Here is an 18,213-nt window from a genome sequence, read left to right as displayed (position 1 = left end):
TAGCCGCTAGACGCTGCACATGTGTGGCGCCTAGCGGCTAGGCGCTGCACATTACATGTGTGGCGCCTAGCTCGGAGGCGCTGCACTGCTGGGTGCGGGCCCAGGGGCTGCCACGGTGGACAAGAGTGCAACACCGCCGCGCTAGGCGCTGCACAGTAGGGTGTGACGCCGGCATGGCGGGCGCTACACAAAAGGGTCATGAAACACTTCTAGCTGGTTCCCCTTGGCGGCTAGCTAGCGGTAGGGCCACACAAGCTAGAACTGCACTTGTCCAGTAATAACTAGCTCAAGCAAGTAGTGGCACATAGTTGAACCGATTCATGATGCATAGCGACCCTATCATGCACAGGGCTCTCCTGATAGATAGGTCCGTCCATCGTTTTCCCAAGCTGAACGTATATACGTGTATCCTTTTCCCCCGTGTTGGTGACGGTGGAGTCAAGCGAACACTGCATGCGATGCGCGCATCTTTAGAGTCCGGACGGCCGCCAAACCACCTTTCCCGACGCACACCATAAGGCCAACTCCAGCGCATGATCCCATCCCGTCCGGCCCTGTTCGTTTCGGGTAAAACGGACTGACCCCACGGCCCAGCGCGCGACGTCCTGAACCCATCTTATCGGTTTGCTGCCCGGCCCGACCCATTTCGAGCGCGAACATGCGCCTGGTTTCGGTCCAGGCGGACAGCAAACGGACGCGGCGCTAGTCCGCATCGGGGCCGCGTGGCAGGCGGCCAGCTATCTCCCACCGCGCAACATAAATGCGCACACGCGACCGGCCCCACCTGTCATCCGCCCAGGCGCGCGGTAGGCGTCCTTCTTAAATGGGAAGCCGTGGACCGGTCGCAGTCCACGCTCCCACTCCAGTCGTCGCGGCCTCCTCGAAACGCGACACCCAAACACTAGCTCTCCCTTCCCCTTCCTCGAGCTCGCCGGCCGCCGTCAGGCATGGTGTGGTGGAGCACCGGCCGCAAGGGGGCGCACGACCAGGAGGCTGGCTCGTCGTCGGGCCGCCGCCGCCGCGGCCTCAAAGCAGAGGCCGCATCACCAGCACGTAGGGCCCCCACGGCTGTCCCATTCACCATCGGCCCTACGCCCGGCGGCGAGCGCGACCGGCAGTACATCCACGCGGATGTTTGCCGTCATTATTGGGAGACGAGGACGCCACTCCCCTAGAGCGACGTTCACCTCCCCAATAACTGGCATCTTTCGCGGACCGGGTGCCGATCCCACCAGTCCCGATGAGCGGACGTGCCCGCCGCGAGGAGATCGAACGCTGCCGCCGCGTCCTGCCTGATGACCTCTACTACGACCCCACGTACGTCGTCAACTCCGCTCTCTGGGACACGTGGTTTCGGGACGAGCACGACGTGCGGCGCGCGTCCTTTTTTGCCGGCCCTCATCGGGGCCGCGGCGGCCACGTGAGCGCCGTGCGCGTGCTCCGAGCCCTTCCCACGTGCGCGGCATCGCCGACGCCGTCCCCTTCGCCCTCTCCGTCGCCACCACCAGCTCCACGCATGACAGGGGAGGAGGAGGCTCGGCTCCTTCAACGTGTCACAGAAGACTCCATGAACACGCACGATGAGCGCCAATGGAAGGGCCTGGAGACCATGATTGCCCTCTCTGTGGTTGGCGACGTGGCCGTGCCGGAGCTGGAGATGAGGGACGTCAAGGAGGAGGTGAGGGAGGAGGTGCTGGAGGAGCAGCCCGTCACCGCGTTCCACCCGGGCTTGGTAGGCCAGCAGTGGAGCTGGTCGTGCACGGCCACGGACATGGCCGACGGCGTGGGGGCCGTGAACTGGTGCCCTACGCCGCCGCGGTCACCGGAGCGCGAGACGTCGCCACTGGTGAGGTGGTGCAGGCGCCTCCCGCCTTCCAGGGACTGGCCCCCCTCTGGACGCCGCCGCCCTACATCGACCTCACTGGAGAAGATGACGACAACGGCAACGTGTGAGGAGACGGCGACGGGCACGACAGGAGCGAGCGGGCGACTCTTTTCTTTTGTTTTTTTATGTTAATAATGTCTATGTGAACTGTGGAACGGGGCCGTTCTGGGGCTGTGATGTTTAATTATGTTCTTTATGTTTTTATGTTTGCGTTTATTTTATTTTTTTGCATTTCTTTTGAGTTTTTACGATTTTTTTTATATCACGTCCACCCGGGACATGATATGGGGTGCGGCCGCACATTAGACGCATCGACACCACAACAGCTCCAATCGGACATGAGCGACCTCATTGCCGCACCAAACAGACTAAAGCAGGTCAAAACGGACGTTGGTTTGGGTTGGTGGACTGGAGTTGGCCTAAGGGCGTATCCATCACTGCTACGAGCTGTCCCTTCTCTGCCAAGAGAAATCAGGATGGGTGGGTTGGGTTCGTAGAATAATGGAAGAGGATTAGCAGTGATGCAGGTGCATGTGTCAACGGGTCAATGCAGTGCCGGAACATACCGGCAGCTCACATACACGCACAGACTGGTACGTAGCTCATTGACGGGACCCTTGCCATTACCAACGGATGGTGCATGCAATTGTAGCGGGGTTGGGATGTTATCAATAACACGCAGTTAACAATGCATTCTGTTATGATCAGACATTAATAATTGATCTGAAAATTGAGCGGATGAAACAGTGAAGATTGCCACCACGCAACATGGCGCGGGAGACGGTCCATCACCGGCGCAAAAGTAGATTTCTTTTGTTTCAGACCTGGGCAGAGGCAGGTAGAGATACGTGTCTTGTGTTTGGGCTGGGGCAACCTCTCCTGGGTCAGGTGCTCTGTCGTGGAAAATTTGGCGATACGTAGCACTCAAAGAGCTATCGAATGGCGGACACATGCACGCATATTCCCGGAGACAAAAAAGGGGTACCATGGTGCGTGTGCGTGCGTATCCAGCGACACCTGCCGGAAAAGGAGTATGGCCATGGAGCGCGTGCGAGGACCCCGGACACAAATTCGATTCCGTCTTCCTCGGCACTCTCTCATCGATCCGTCTCACACGAAAGTGAGGAAGAAAACAGCGCAGCGATGTACCACGAATCTGTGACGTGATATTGCTATATCTTGCGCCCAACCAATCCCATCTCTATCAACTTTGAACTCCGAGCTGCCCGTTCTTTGCCGCGAGACGTAGAACAATGAAAGAGCAGCGGCATGCGTGCGTGCGTCAACGGTCCATGAGGTGAGCAACACGCTGATCGATCGATAGCTACACCCATCTGGCGAGCAACGGAGGAAATTAAATAAATAGTAGTCCATTGGCAGCCTAGCTAATCCAAATTCTCATCCGATGATGGATGGCAGAACCAACCAACGGAGGGCCGAACAATCGCCCTGCAGATTTGCAGGCCCTCACGAACTGAATTAACAAATCGAAAGGTGTTGATGGATAACATGCAATTATTGCAGTGGAGACGGAATATCAAGACGCCCTAGTTAACAATCTATTACTAGGTCCTAATCAGATGTTAGGACTCGTGTACAATCTACATGTCAAGTTGGGCTTAAATAAAATATCAAGCAGACATCACAGCCGAGGATTTGCAACCGTGCAATCATGATGCCGGAGACGAGACGGTCGATCGCCGGTGCAGAAGGACAGGTAGATCGAGATACGCGACTCATTTCCAGCCGTGTTGCTGGCATGACGAGTCAATCAAGGGTAGCATGCTTTGCTCCGGAGTCCGGCCGGTGCCGGCGGCATCCCTCCAGGAAGTAGACCGATCTTTTTATGACGTACGTATAGATGAAAGGGAACCTTTCCTTGGCCGGGTGCACTGTCGTGGAAATCTTTGGCGACAGTGGTACTACTCCAAGAGCACAATCAATCTGAAACCTTTTGGCGGTTTGGAAAGGCGGACACATGCATATGCACGCATATCCTGCAGACAAAGTTGCCCACCCAAGTGCTGTGAGCATCACCGGCCGGCCAAGGAAATCGCCGCGTGCGTGGAGTCGAGAAACAAATTCGATTCCAAGCAACACAGAGAGAAAACGGAGCCATGTATTGTGTGTCGCAATTCGTAAGAGCATCTCATGCAGACCCCGCATAGTTGGTCAAACCCGTAAAATAACCATTTTTTACAGTTCCAGTCGAAAAAGCGGGTCCGAACAGACCACTTTAAATCGTCTGACACTTAAATTTTTTAAGGGGCCCCGTGAACGCGAAGCCAAAACCCTCATGTCTACAGTTTTGAAGGCAACTTTTTCAGGGCACTGAATACCAGTCAACGTTGGCGGTTGAGAAATCTCTGCTCTCGCCAACGCCATGAAGCTCGCCCGACCGCCCGGCCGCCGCGCCCGTCCGCCCGGCCATGAAGCTAGCCCGGCCGACCGGCCGCCACCCGTCTGCCCCGGCCGCAACGCGCGGCGACGGAGAAGCTAGCTACCTAGCTCGCACCTGAGTGGATTCGAGCTAGGCTAGCTAGCTAGCTAGCTCCTGGATGGATTCAAGCAGAGCTAGCTCTTGATCGATTCGAGCAGAGCTAGTTAGCTAATGGATGGATCATGCGGCTCCATTTTTGACCGCTTCGTGTATTATTCGTCGGTTTTGTGGGAGCAAGCTACCTGACCATGGACATGGACGAGGGGAAGAAGAAGACATGGGAAAAAATATAAGCGAATATTTTGTTTTACAGTTTAAGTTTGAGGGGTCTGTTCTGTCGAAAAAAAACCGATCCCTAAAACGCGTTTTCCGCAAGCTGCAAACACGTTTTGCGGGTCGGCGGAATGCGGGGTCTGCTAGAGATGCTGCCTCCTACGCCCATCCACGTAACACGAATCCCTCGTCGTGCATGGATCAACATCCCCATGTCGATCTAAAAAAAAAAATCCCCCGTGTTGATCTGCTCAACTGGAAAGTATCAGCTTTCAGCTCCTAGCCGCCTGTTCTTTGCCTCGACAAATCAGCGTTTAATTGATCTTTCTTTATCGGTGGTGCATGCAAAAAACAACGGTCCATGAGGTGCATCACGCACTGATAGCTAACATTCCGGCAAGGAATGAGGGAAATAGCCCATTGACCAGCTTGGCTGATCGAACTTCTCACGCGCCGGTTAATAATGGAGGGTCCGCCAATCGCCCAGCAGATTCCCCGGCCAACGTACGAAGTTGATTAATAACACATGGAAAAGGAGTACTGGTGGAGATGTTAGGACTCGAGCTATACAAAAAGGAGCTAGGGGTTAAAAAATTGAGCACATATGACAGTGAGGATTGCAACCGTGCGTCCGTGCAACGTGACGCCGGAGATAGTGTTCCCAGCAGCAGTAATTAACTAGTAAACAGTGGTGGAGCTTTGTGGAGCCAAAGGGGGCCATTGCCGCTCTATTCTAAAGAAACTCTTAAGTATACCCCCGACTCCATCGCGACCCCCGACTCCTCCCGTGTCGCCCCTGCGCGGCGACCGGGGGGAACCTTAGCGCCGCCGCGTCCTCGTCCCTCCCCCGACCTCTCCTCCTCGCCGCCGCCGGGCAAAGCCTGGTCGGCGTCGGCGGCGGCGGGATCTCTTCTCCCACGACTCGCTGGATCTGGCGCGGGCGGATCGCGGCGGTTGTTGCGGCGCGCTGGAGGCGGGGCGTGCCGGCGCGGGCTTTGGGGCGACGGCAGGGCTCACGCTTGCGGTTTCCCCTGGTGTGCGTGGGAGTCCGCTCGGGGCGCGCGGCGGCGGCCCTCGGCAAGTGGTGGCGGGCGCTAGGCTCTCGGCGGCGCTCCGGCGTGTGCAGGCGGCGGTGGTCCCTGTGCGCGGTCGGCGGCTCCGTCTCTGACCCGGACGGCGCGGGGGATGGCGGCGGCCCGGCGTGGCCGGCGATCTGGATGCGGTGGTGCCGGCGGCTCGCTCATCTGCTGGTGCTCCAGGGTTCTGCTTGATGGTGCTGGTGGTGACGTCGGCCCATGCACGAGAGTTGGATCCCTTCGAACTGATCTGGGTGAAAACTTGCCTTCGGCGTCTGCTAAGGCCGGCGGTGGCGGCGCTATCTGCGTCGTTCCCTTTTTGAAGGCATCGCCATGGAGAAGTTCAAGGCCACTCTCTACTACCTCCGAGGGAAACCCTAGATCGGATGATCGGATGACGGCGGCGCTCTGGTGTCGTTCCTTCTTTGGGGGCGTCATTCTTGGAGGTACACACGTGATCGAGGGACCAGAGGACGGATTCTTTGGTGGAGCGGTGATTCATCCTACACACTGATGGCGACGGATCTTGACGGCGTGGCGCAGTGCAGATTCGGTGTTCGCTGTGGGAGGATGGACTCGCGCAGGAGGACGACGTTGTCGGGCGTCGTGGTGGCGTCGATGGCAGAGAGACCTGGCACGGTACATGCAACAGTACAACTCTGAAGATGGATTGGTGGCAGGTGGCTGCGGCGGCCTCATACCCGGCAGGCGTCCTGGTTGAGGAGTGCGCCGGACTGGTAGGTGCCCCATACCCGGCAGACGTCCTGGTTGGGACCTCAGGTCTTAGTTGTTTAGGCTTGGCTGCGATGTCTGTTTGGTATTAGGCCCAGACTATCTGCGCCCCTTCATCAAATGGATAGGTGTAGCGATAGTTGTTGCTTAGACGGTGGCTTTAGTCTTGCTGTTGTATGGCTTTGTAAGGTCTTATGAAAATAATTAATAAAGTGGCCGTATGCATCGCCCAGATGCAGAGGCCGGGGGTCATTCTCCTTTTCTAAAAAATACTCCTAATATTATTAGACTTGAATATCAACGATTTCTCAGAGTTCATGCATAACTTATCTTCTTCACCCCCTCCGCCGCTGCTAGTAAATCAAGTTAAATGGTGCAATGTTTAGTCATGTCCATCAGCGTGAGATGAAACAACAAAATGAAACATGTATTGGCCGCATTTGCATCATGGAAAAATGTGCGCATCTTTCCCTTTTTGTTGGCCTCCTCACTAGGAACCCAACTTTGTACTACCTGATGACGCCTTGCATCAGCAAATTCGCGACAGAATAGAAACACTAGTCCAAAATCTCGGTCGCATCGCAACCTAAAAATCTTGATGAAGGGATAAGGTCGGAACCCTTTTGGCATTCTGGGAAGGCCTACGCGGCATGCATCAACATCATCATGTTCCGCCGATGAGATGGCTCGACTAAAACTGCCCGTCGCCAAGGCCAAGGACGCGGCAACATGTGCGAAGTGCGTGCGTAAGCAAGAAGCGTCGCCGTGCGAAAAAGGAAAAAGAAATGCTGGTGATTCGTCCTTGCCTACCTTGCGAGCCAAGGGCAAGCAAGGTAGGCAAGGACGAATAGTTACCACATACAGAGGCAAGCAAGGTAGGCAAGAACTCCTCCGTCCGTACCTAAATATTTGTCTTTCTAGAGGTTTCAAATAGTACCACATACAGATGTATATAGACATATTTTAGAGTGTAGATTCACTCATTTTGCATCGTATGTAGTCATTTGTTGAAATCTCTAGAAAGACAAGTATTTAGGAACGGAGGAGTATGTCAAAAAGGTAGAACTGTAGCCTGTAGGTGGCTACATAGCACGAATATATGTCGAAATCTTTTGTTCTAGCTAGACTACTAAAGGCACGCATACATGATCAAGCTATGAACGCACACCCCTAGCTCTAGCTGGATGCATCTCCTCTGGTCCCAGCTTTGAAATCCTCCGTTCTTTGCCTTGAAAATGAAGGTGAAGGTTTGTATAATACTAGTGGAACGGGAATGAACTCCAAATTCTCGTGCATGCATGCATGCGCCGGGCACGCTTGCAGTCAACAATGGATGGTTTACCAATTCCCGTACGGATTTGAAGCGCCGGACTGCGTGTACGAGCTGATTAATAACTAATTAGAAGGTGATGATGGATGACGTGCAACTATAGTGGAGATGGAACTTTCATTCCGTGTATAGCACGCGGTTAACAATGCATTCAGTCATGATCAGACGGTAGGACTTGTGAACGAAGGTAGTATGTCAACCGGAGTTTTTAAGATTCCCAGATGTAACAATTAGGAGTGCGACGTTGGATACGTCCACCGGCCGGTGAAGAGATAGATACCACAAGTAGAACCTTGTGCGGCGACATCGGAGTAATGCAAGTACCCACTTGTTGTAGACTTTGATCATATCGATCAACGTGAGAAGAAACGCAAAAAAATAGGCAGTCCAAGTGGCCATGTGCGCATCTTGGCTGACTTGCATTGAGCGCCCGTCCGGACGGCCTCCTCTGTAGCAACGGAACGTCCTGCCTCCCTCTTGCCGGTGCCTTGGGAATTTTTCGGCAGAGTCCAAAATCTCGATCTTGAAAAGATAAACCCCAGAAGATATTCGTGCCGATCACAAACACGGACGCGGCAAAGTGCGCCAGAGCAGCTAGCGCCCAACCCCAAGTGCGTGCGTGCGTAAGAAGCGTCGCCGGAAAAAGAAAGGATGGTGATTCGTCGTGCGGGCCAGGGCCCGGCAGATGGGGACGCAGCGGTACCTTGGCAAGCAAGGATATCTTACGTCAAAAAGGCTACGTGGCCACGTACCACGAATGTATGTCCATGACGCAGTCGTGATATTGCCTCTAGGCTCTAGCTTGGCTTGCACCCATTCCATCGTGCATACAGACCGTGTCCTTTCTGTCAATCTGCTCGGCTGGAAGTTTAAGCCTTGAACACGTTCGTTTTGATGGAGAAATCGGTGTGGCCGGTGTAGGTTTTGTAGAATAATGATGGGAGGAGAATTGGTGTTCGTGGTGATGCATGCAACTGGCCAAGAACGGTCCATGGGAGAGGACAAAGGTGGTGGAGCCCAGTCCAGACTGCTGATAGGTACGTGCCAGGCATGAGAAGATTTTTGTACAGTGCATCCACCAGCAACTCAAGTAGTAACAGTACTGCTAGTAGTCTACGAGTTTACGCACGAGAGCATCTTCAACGGCCGCCGAACGCGGCGTACCGCGCGCCCATCGCCTGGTTTGGCGCGGCGGCTGTTGAAGATGCTCTGAGGAGAGTGGAGAGACACAAAAAAAAAACATATGAATTGTCCATTTGGCCGCATGAGCGCGCACTAGACAAGGGAGTAATGTTGCATACGCGCATCTTGGCTGACCTCGGCAGGTGCGCGCATCCGGACGGCCTGCTCGACCTCTAGCAACCAAACTAGTGCTACAGAGGAAAGATAATTCACCAGGTTTTCGCGCTTTGGAGTATCATCGAACGTATTCTCAGGCGAATCGACCGACGGAAAAGACCGGCCATCTCCACCGGCGACACGGCAACGTGCGCGCGCCGCGAGGGAAGCAAATCCCAAGTTCCCAACCCCAACCCTGCCCAAGTGGCCAAGTGCATGCGGGCGTCAGCAGTACGTGGAGCCTATGACGCACGTACGCATTCTCCTTCAGGCTCCATCCAACAACGCTCCTGTAGCGATTTGCTCTGCTCTGCTGGAAAGTCTCAGAATTCAACTCCACCCTTCTCTTTTCCCTTCAAAATTAAATAGGAGCCAAAGTTTGTAGAACAATAATGGAGCAGGAATTATTGGTGGCGATGAAATGATGCATGCAACAGCGACGGTCAGTGTGACAGGGACGCAGGCGGGCACATCTGCAAAGGTGTAAATACACGACGAATATCGCGTGCGATAAATTCCTACGTACTGTATCTCAAAAGACATGAATTTCCAGGTTATGACAAAGCCGCCTGTGTTTCGTCAATTTTGTGATAAGTGAGTTGAATTCCGTTTAACAAGTGCGCCTAGCCACACTGCATGGCTCTTATACCATGTCGATTACGCACACAACGAAGACGCGACTTGTCCACCCAGTTAGCTAGCTGCGACACCACGGCGTGAGAAAAACAATAGGGGTTGATTTTAGAGGTATCACAAAAGTCAGCAGCAAAGATTTGCAAACAAATGAGATATGCTGGATATTCAGATGATGGACGGATGAAATTTACCTGGATTCACAGCCGGCGGTACCACACAAAAGTTGTTAGGTATACATGTTCAGAACTCCATGCAGTTAGAGGAGCGATTGAGACCCGCTGTTAACAACGTATATTTTGCGAGATGGGCGGTTAACATTGTATTACTACGTCCTAATCATGGTATTAGGAATCTCGCTACTTTTTGCGTTCTCATCGGGATTACTCACTGAAAGCAACTCTAAAGGGAATATGCGCGAGAGAAGCTAGCGGCTAACCCAACCCAACCCAATCTAATCCAAATGTATGCGTGCGTCAGTGGCGTCGCCGGACAAAAAGAGATATAGAAACAATAGTGATTCCTCCTGGCAAGACGTGTGGACGCGGCAAGCAAGGATTATCGAAGAAAAGGAGTATGACAGTATGGTGCATTATTCTTAGCGTGCGCCCATTCCGTAGTGCATGCACACACCAAGACCCCCAGCTGGATCCATCTACTTCGCGGGAAAGGTTCAAAGTTCAGCTCATCCGTTCTTTTTCATGGAGAAAATGCGGGTGTGGTTTGTAGAATAATGGGAGAAGAATTAGTGGTGATGCATGGAACGCGACAACATCAGTCCATGCAAGGACAAAGCTGGAGTTGATTGAGACTGATAGCTATGTGCCTGGCATGAGCAGATTTTTTTAGAAGGGTGGCAAAAGTCCTATTCTTCTCTCGAGCTTAAATACTCCCTCCTGAACAGTAAAATCGAAAAAATAGTTAAAAAATCAAAAAGCTATGATTTTTTATTATGGTAAACTTTGACAAATGTTTTGTATGCTTACAATATTTCAGCACCAAAAGACATTCGTGGAATGCATGGCAAAAACAATTAGCACTCCGAAATGTTTTCAAAACAAGCATTTTTGCAACATCGTTTTGTTTTTTTTTGCCATGACTTACACAAATTTCATTTTGTGCTGAAATTTTGTAACCATACAAAACGTTTGTCAAAGTTCGCCACAAAAAAATTTCAGAATTTTTTGAATGTTTTTACTTTTTATTTATTTTACTGTTCACGAGGGAGCATTTGAGCTCGGGTGTAGATACTCCATGTCTGGTGGGGGTGCCTTTACATTGTGCAATTAAACAAGATGTTAAAGTTTTACAAAACATGGAGAGAGAGAGAGAGAGAGATGATTATTGGACATCTCAACGTAAAACAAGTATTGAAATCCTACAATCGGAAGAGGTTCTACATGGTCCCATAAGATCAATGGCACATAATCTTATGCCCCACAAAAAAAGGCACACAATCTATGAATACTAGAGATGATACCCTGCGCGTTGTTGCGGGGATCGGTTCAATTTTTTTAGTGAACTTTGTTTATGTGAAACAATAGAATTTGGACTAACAATATATGAATTGAAACTAGCTTATAATATCATATTTGGCTATTCTGAAGGTGTATAATATTTATGCATGGTGCATTTTAATGTGGGTCTTTTCTCATGCATGCATGGTGGCATGATGTGGCATATTTGTATGTTAAAAGAATTGGAGATAGTGGGGATCAATTATTTAGGTTATCCATGGTGGCATGATGAGGCGGCATAGTTGCATGTTGAGAGAATTAGAGTTAGTGGGAATCAACTATTTAGGTATATAGGATTAGTTCATTGCGTATGAAAAGACATGACGCCATGATGTTCATTCATTTTCCTTCTAAAATACTTTATTGGTCCCTCACCCAGATAATGCACATGGTCACATTTGCTATTTAGGAGTATATTCACGTTTTCACCCTTAATTATCATGTTATGCGTTTATTTTACTCCATTAAGAAATGTAAAAATATTTAGCCTTTTAGGTTTTCCATTGTGACATAGTCCTCCATTCAAAATTAACTGACTCTCATTTCTTCTATGTTAAACTTGTTTAAGTTTGACCAAGTTTTATAGAAAACAAATATGGTAAAAACTACAACATCAAGTATACCTAGTACGGAAGTTTACTTTATAAAGAGTCCAACCTAATTTACTTTTCCAGATGTTTGAATATTGTTCTGTAAACTTGATCCAACTTACACAAGATTGATTATAAAGAAAACGCAGAACTTCAATTAATTTGAAATGGAAAGAGTATTTTACCTATCTTATAATGTTCTAATTTAGACCAATTTATTAGGATCACACGACACTTAAATGGAGGACAACTCGGACACATATTCATTGGGGTGTCTAGAATTATGTCAAATTCACTCATATTTAATCAAAGTCTATCAAAATACTATGATGTTGTGTCAAGTTCGCTAGCCACAGTACGCAGCTCAAGTGTAACGTCTGAAATACACTTCCAATGTATTCGACTCTGATTTTGTCACTCAATCAGCCACCCCACTATCCTGACATCTGGGACAAATTTGTTTGTATAAGAAAAAAACCAGAGTAAAAACCGACATGATGTCACAAAAAAGAGGTTTTGTGGCCAGAATTTTTTAACCAAATAAAAATTATCATAAATTGAAAACACAAAGGTAAGGGAAATGTGCCAAAGTTAAATCAGAATATATTCTCCAAGTGGGGGAGAAACATTCCATCGATAGCGAGAAGTTTGTGGTGGCTTCATCAATCTTAAACCTCTGTGACTCAAGTGTTCAGCAGATGTTGCATGAGTGTGCATGTGTATGCATCTTCCAAACAAAATAAGTGGCAAGATATTTTACCTGCTCTTTCTAGAAGAAAAAAAACTTTCAAATAAGTAAAGTTATTACAGAGTTAAACTCTTTTGAACTTTCCCTCTTTTTTTCTAAACACCAAAAAGTCAAGCAGAAAGGTTAATAAACTGCTAAAATGTGCGCGGTGCTGCCGTTGCCGATAAGATGTTCAATTGATGTTACTGAAAGGGCCATGCAGTTAGAGCAGCGATCAAGACCCGCGTTAACATATTAACAATGTGTATTTCATGAGATGGGTAGTTAACAATGTATTAGGTCATAATCATGTGTTAGGACTCGTGAAGGAGGTGTCGACGGGGCTTACTCACTGTCGAAGAAAACACGAGTGATTGATTAAAAGCAGTCCAAAATCTTGAAAAACTTTTCACTTTGTCATCGAGATCACTGACTGACAGGCTGAGTGAAAGCAACTGTCCGGTGGAGCAGAGCCGGAGAGCTTCAGAGTCCAGAGTTTCTATTGGCAAGTGTAAAGATGCACGTGAGACCAATCTAGGTAGCCGCCTAAATCTTTCATGGATCTCCTTGTGCCTGACTGGCTCAATCCGCTCGACATCCAGTTTGTCTATTCCAGTACTTTCTTATCGCCATTGGGGAGCATTCAGTGAGCTTCCACCCAAAATCCAACTGGAATAATTCGTGCCGTTGATGGATCAAGAGAGAAGCTAGTGGCTAACCCAACCCAATCCAAATGCATACGTGCGTGCGTGCGTCAGTGCCGACGCCGGATAAAAAAAAACAGAAACGATAACGGTTCTTCCTGGTTAGACGTGGACGCAGCTTCACCTTGGCAAGCAAGGATTATCGTCGAAAAGGCTATGACAGCACGACCGCATCCAATAATCCATATGGTGCATGCACGCACTAAAATCCTTGTATCCATCTGCTTTTGCTGGATAAGTTTCAACCTTCAACTCTGCCGTCCCTTTTGATGGGGAAATCGGGGTGGGGCTTGTAGAATAATGGGGGGAGAATTAATGGTGATGTATCAAAGAAAGTCAGAAAAGAGTTTATGTACATCACAAGCATTGCCATAGCCAAAACAACGGGACCACTCTCCCGGGATTATACCCCCTCCGGTCATTTTTCGTCTGCGTATAAGTTTTTCCTAAGTCAAAGTATTTTTACTTTCTCCTGCAAAAAGAAAGTATGTTTAGTTTGACCAAACTTATAGGAAAAAATATCAACATTCACAATAGCACATAAATATAGTTAGATTCATTATGAAACGTAGTATATATATTTGGTATTGTAGATGTCGATATGTTTTTAACTATAATGGTCCTATTCCTAAGTCAAAGTTTGACTTGACACAAATATAATGCACGGAGTAAAATGGACCGGAGGAAGTATTACACTAAGATGACGTGCTCTGGCATTTACGCAAACCGACGCTTCTTTCTTGATGTTAGAGAAGATTATAGTGGTCCTCGTGTATCGGAAGACCCCGGCATTGTGTTTGTGACAATTGCGGCTAGCAACACCGCGTTGCTTAAGTGTGATGTTGAATACACAAATTCCCAATGTATAGACTACTTCTGCCCAATCCGCTGTCCCGTTGTCCTGGCATGTGGGTTTGATTTGTCTGTATAGAAAAAACATACTCCATACTAAAGTTATACTAGAGATGCGTCAATTAACATGGGTCTGAGAGAATAATAAACATACTAAAAACCATCATGGTGTCACCACATTAGTCACAGAGTGAAAATTAAATGAAGCATCTTTGTTACATTTTTCAATAAGAGGGGCCACATGACCCCATTTTCATTATGAAAATGAAGTTTTTGTTTACTGGGAAAGAGCAACAACAGCTTACATCTCCGAACATACTACATCAGGGATGTCAAAGAAACACCAAGCAATACCTTAACACTAACAACATCAATGGAACAATCATCACTTTCATATCCAAAGAAAAGTGATCTATCTTAAATCGAACCAACACCAGCAGAATGGGGGTCCAAAACACTCACAAGCATCTTCGGTACTGTCAAAGTTAAATCGTGTTATTTATTTCAACAAAGGTGATAAACTTATGGTGAGCTCGTCAATCCTAAATCTTTGTGGCTGTAGTGTTCTGCAGACGTTGCTTCAGTGTACGTGCGGGTGCAGCTTCCAAACAAAACAGTGGGAAGATTTTTTACCTGTTGCTTTCTAGAAAAAAAAGGGTGTTTGATTCTTTAATTGTAGTAAAGTTATCACAATGTCAAGCAAATAATTTTAAAACACAAAGTCAAGCAAATAAGTTAATGGGCGGTTAAAATGTGCACGGCTCTGCATTCGTCGGTAGACAACAAAAGATGTTCGATGCTACTGAAAGCGCCATGCTGCTAGAGCAACGATTTGGACCTGCAGTTAGCAATTTAACAAGTTGTATTTTCATGAGATGGGCAGTTTAACAATGCATTAGGTCCTAATCATGTGTTAGGACTCGTGAGGGAGGTGCCGATGGGGCTCGCTCGCTGTCAAAGAAAACATCAATGAGTAAGTGATTAGAAGCAGTCCAAAATCTTGGACACCTTTTGGTTTTGCCATCGAGATCACTGACTGGCTGAAAGCACCTCTCAGGTGGAGCACAGCCGGACAGCTTCAGAGTTTCTATTAGTAAATGTAAAGTTGCACGAGGGACCAATCTAGCTAGCCGCCTGAATTTTGCATCGATCTCATCTGACTCGCTCAAGCTGCCGCACCTCCGGTTTATTTATTTCAGCACTTACTTGTCACCGAATTCACTGAAAATTCCAAGTGGGCAGTTCTATTTAATTTTTCTTCACACTGTGATTCCATTCTACATCTGCAACAGAGGAGGAAATCGGTGGCGCGCGCCGACTAGGAGATGATGCACGAGTTGGGGTCCTCGTCGGCGCTGCAGGCGTGGTGGTACGGGTGCGGGTGGTACGGCGGCGGCGGGTACCAGAACGGAGGCGCCTTCTTGTCGCCCTCCTTCTTGTCGCCTTCCTTCTTGGCGCCGTCCTTCTTCTCCTCCTTGGCCGGGCCGACGGAGATCATCTGTGCCATGGGGAACTTGCTGCGCAGCCTTTCGACGAGGACGACGGGGTCGACGGTGCCGATGACCGTCATCTTCTGGTCCTTCATGTCCACGGCGATATGGTCGATGCCTGAGGAAGAGCGACAGTTGTCGGTTAGGCGCATGATGACAGAACAGACTGGTGCGCTACGATGAAGATCCTGGCCAGCTCCTCTGCACGATCAGGACAGAACCGGAGAAGAAGGAGAAGCAGGGGACTATTACCTTGGAGGGTGGAGACGACCTGCATCGCCTTCTGCTTCTGCCTGTCGTCGTGCACGTCCAGCTTCAGCACAACCTGAATTCCCCGGCCGCCAAACAAGAAAACATGATCAGCAAACATGAGCAGGAATCAAGAGCCGTACTGAAATCAGAAGAGAAAGAAATCCCAAATCCCAATTCGGTCGATTGTAAGCAACAAACCTTCTTCTCCGCCATGGATCCAACCTGGCCGGCGCTGACGAACGTCGGCGGGTGGGAGCTCAGGGAACCGGCGATGGGCAAGGAAGAAAGCGCGGTCTGATTTGGGAGACACAGGGCCGGCGGATTCTTATAGGCGGCCAGGGCGGGGCCGGCACGCACGTGACCAAGCTCGCGGCGCAAAAAGTCTCGGGCGGACGGGTTCCTTTCAAAGACAAGTGTGGCGGCAAAGATGGCGCTGCGTGACAGCGGAGGGGAGGCCGGTGGATAGCCAGCCGCACCCCGGGTTAAGGGTAATTGTAACCAGGGTTTAGGGGCTTGTTTATTGGTGCTGATCATCGTGTTCCTGCGGAGCGGTGGGCGGTCGTCGCGTCAACGGGCCGGCGGAGTCTCCGTGGTTGCTTGATTGCGAGCGTACTGACTGATTTAATCGGGAGCCTGTGCTGTCGCTGGTTGGCGGTTGCTTATAGTAGAAGTCTAGAGTGCTCATCCCCGGCCCAGTCCCTCCTGCCTGCAGACGGCATCGCCATTACTGCCACAACAGCGACGGCAAATGGCCATGCCGCCACAAAAAATAAAAAGAGGGAAGACGATATTAGTTGCTGACCACAACTGTTCCATGAATGCTACGCGCCGCGATCTTCTCTTCAAATGTTTTAAACCAACTTTTTTCTTGCGGGGGGTGTTTGGAACGATTCAACTTTGGGCACTTCATGCCCGGTCGTCTCTCATATGCTTTCTGAAACAATCCAAGGATAATTAGCGGCGATGAGGGCTGAGGCAGCACAAGTCCGTGCGAGGACAATTGTGGAGTCCACGTACACTGGCTGATAGGCACCGGTAGCTGACGAATCGTACTACGCTCCATTCCTCGCCGCCGTCGTGTTGTTGAAAAGATGGCAGTGCGGGCGCTTGAAGCGGCAGAGAACTATGGATGGCTGAGCATATACAGACGCTGCGGCTGGGAGTCAAATTAACACATGCATGAGCTTTCACGTGGGACCGGGCGGTGGAAAATTACCACCGGAAAAGAATCACACGCGCACTGAAGCTCAACGGGGGAGTATCTGGTCGATCTCACCTCCAACTGTCACCTAATTCTACCGCTTTTGTTGTTTTTGCCCAGAAAGAGAGATTTAAATTACTAGCTCATGATAGAAGCACAATCACGGTCGCTGGACTCCGCCATGGCTCACTACTTGTTTTTTTTTCTTTCTAATGTACTACTCCCTCCGTCCCATAATGTAAGATGTTTTTTGACATTACAATAATGTCAAAAAACGTCTTACATTATGGGACAGAAAGTCAAAAAACATCTTACATTATGGGACGAAGGGAGTACTTGTTTGTTACTACCTACTCCCTTCGTCCGGTGAAGAGTGTACATCTAGTTTTAAAATTTATCCACAAAAGAGTGTACTTCTATCTTCCTAATGTACTTTAAAGTAGAAAAAAAAATACTTCTCTCTCATTACACGGTAGTCAAGACCAATAGCAATCTACACATGGTCTTTCTTAATTTCTACATGCACTTAGCTTATTGGGGGTTGGTTAATTAAAGAGGAGAGATGGTGGCTTGCACCTTTCCAACGCATTTTTTACTGAACTCCATAATTTGTCTGTCTTAAAATTTCTATATGTATACTCTTCACCGGACGAAGGGAGTAGTTCACAACTATTTACACTATATTCGACTAGTATATTTTAGTTGCTATATATTACCTTGTGCATATTTATGCTAAATTTCATTATTTTCATAGACCGACAACCTGGACCCATTTCGTGGGAAACATACATCAGTTGGATCTTATTAAATTATGTCAAATAACCTGCCTTTTTTTTATCAAATCATGTAAATTTATCTCAAAAAATAAAAATTGTGCTCCCGTGCTCTGTCAGTTAGTCCCTAAGGAAGACATCTCCCACTTCTCTACCTATTGACTAGGCGCCATCCTGATATGTCGGTATGACTTGTTGGAAAAAATAATAATAGAGTAAATAATGTTACAACATCACAACTTAGGGCATCTCTGGCAGATCCCAAAAACTACTCATATTTAGAGAGGAAAATTGATGCTTGAGCTTTTCGCAAAATAAAGAAGTGATGCTTAAGCCCAAAAGACCCAACTAGGAAATCCCCTAAACCCAAAACTTACTAAATTTGAGTTTGATCCCCAAA

The 18,213-nt window shown here is 48.9% G+C and overlaps 1 protein-coding gene across 1 annotated transcript; it reads right to left on the bottom strand.

Annotated features, from left to right (window-relative positions):
• Window positions 1-15,051: 15,051 nt before the first annotated feature.
• LOC123055067 (heavy metal-associated isoprenylated plant protein 39) lies at window positions 15,052-16,323 on the bottom strand. Its single transcript, XM_044478976.1, has 3 exons — window positions 16,038-16,323; window positions 15,840-15,912; window positions 15,052-15,705 (listed from the first exon to the last, which is right to left on the bottom strand). Exons 1-3 carry the CDS (start codon window positions 16,050-16,052, stop codon window positions 15,416-15,418), a joined length of 378 nt encoding a protein of 125 aa, XP_044334911.1. The 5' UTR covers window positions 16,053-16,323; the 3' UTR covers window positions 15,052-15,415.
• Between the last annotated feature and the right edge of the window lie 1,890 nt (window positions 16,324-18,213).

Source organism: Triticum aestivum, chromosome 2D (assembly GCF_018294505.1).
Source record: "Triticum aestivum cultivar Chinese Spring chromosome 2D, IWGSC CS RefSeq v2.1, whole genome shotgun sequence".
NCBI classification, from domain to species: domain Eukaryota; kingdom Viridiplantae; phylum Streptophyta; class Magnoliopsida; order Poales; family Poaceae; genus Triticum; species Triticum aestivum.
This window is presented reverse-complemented; position numbering and strand designations above follow the sequence as displayed.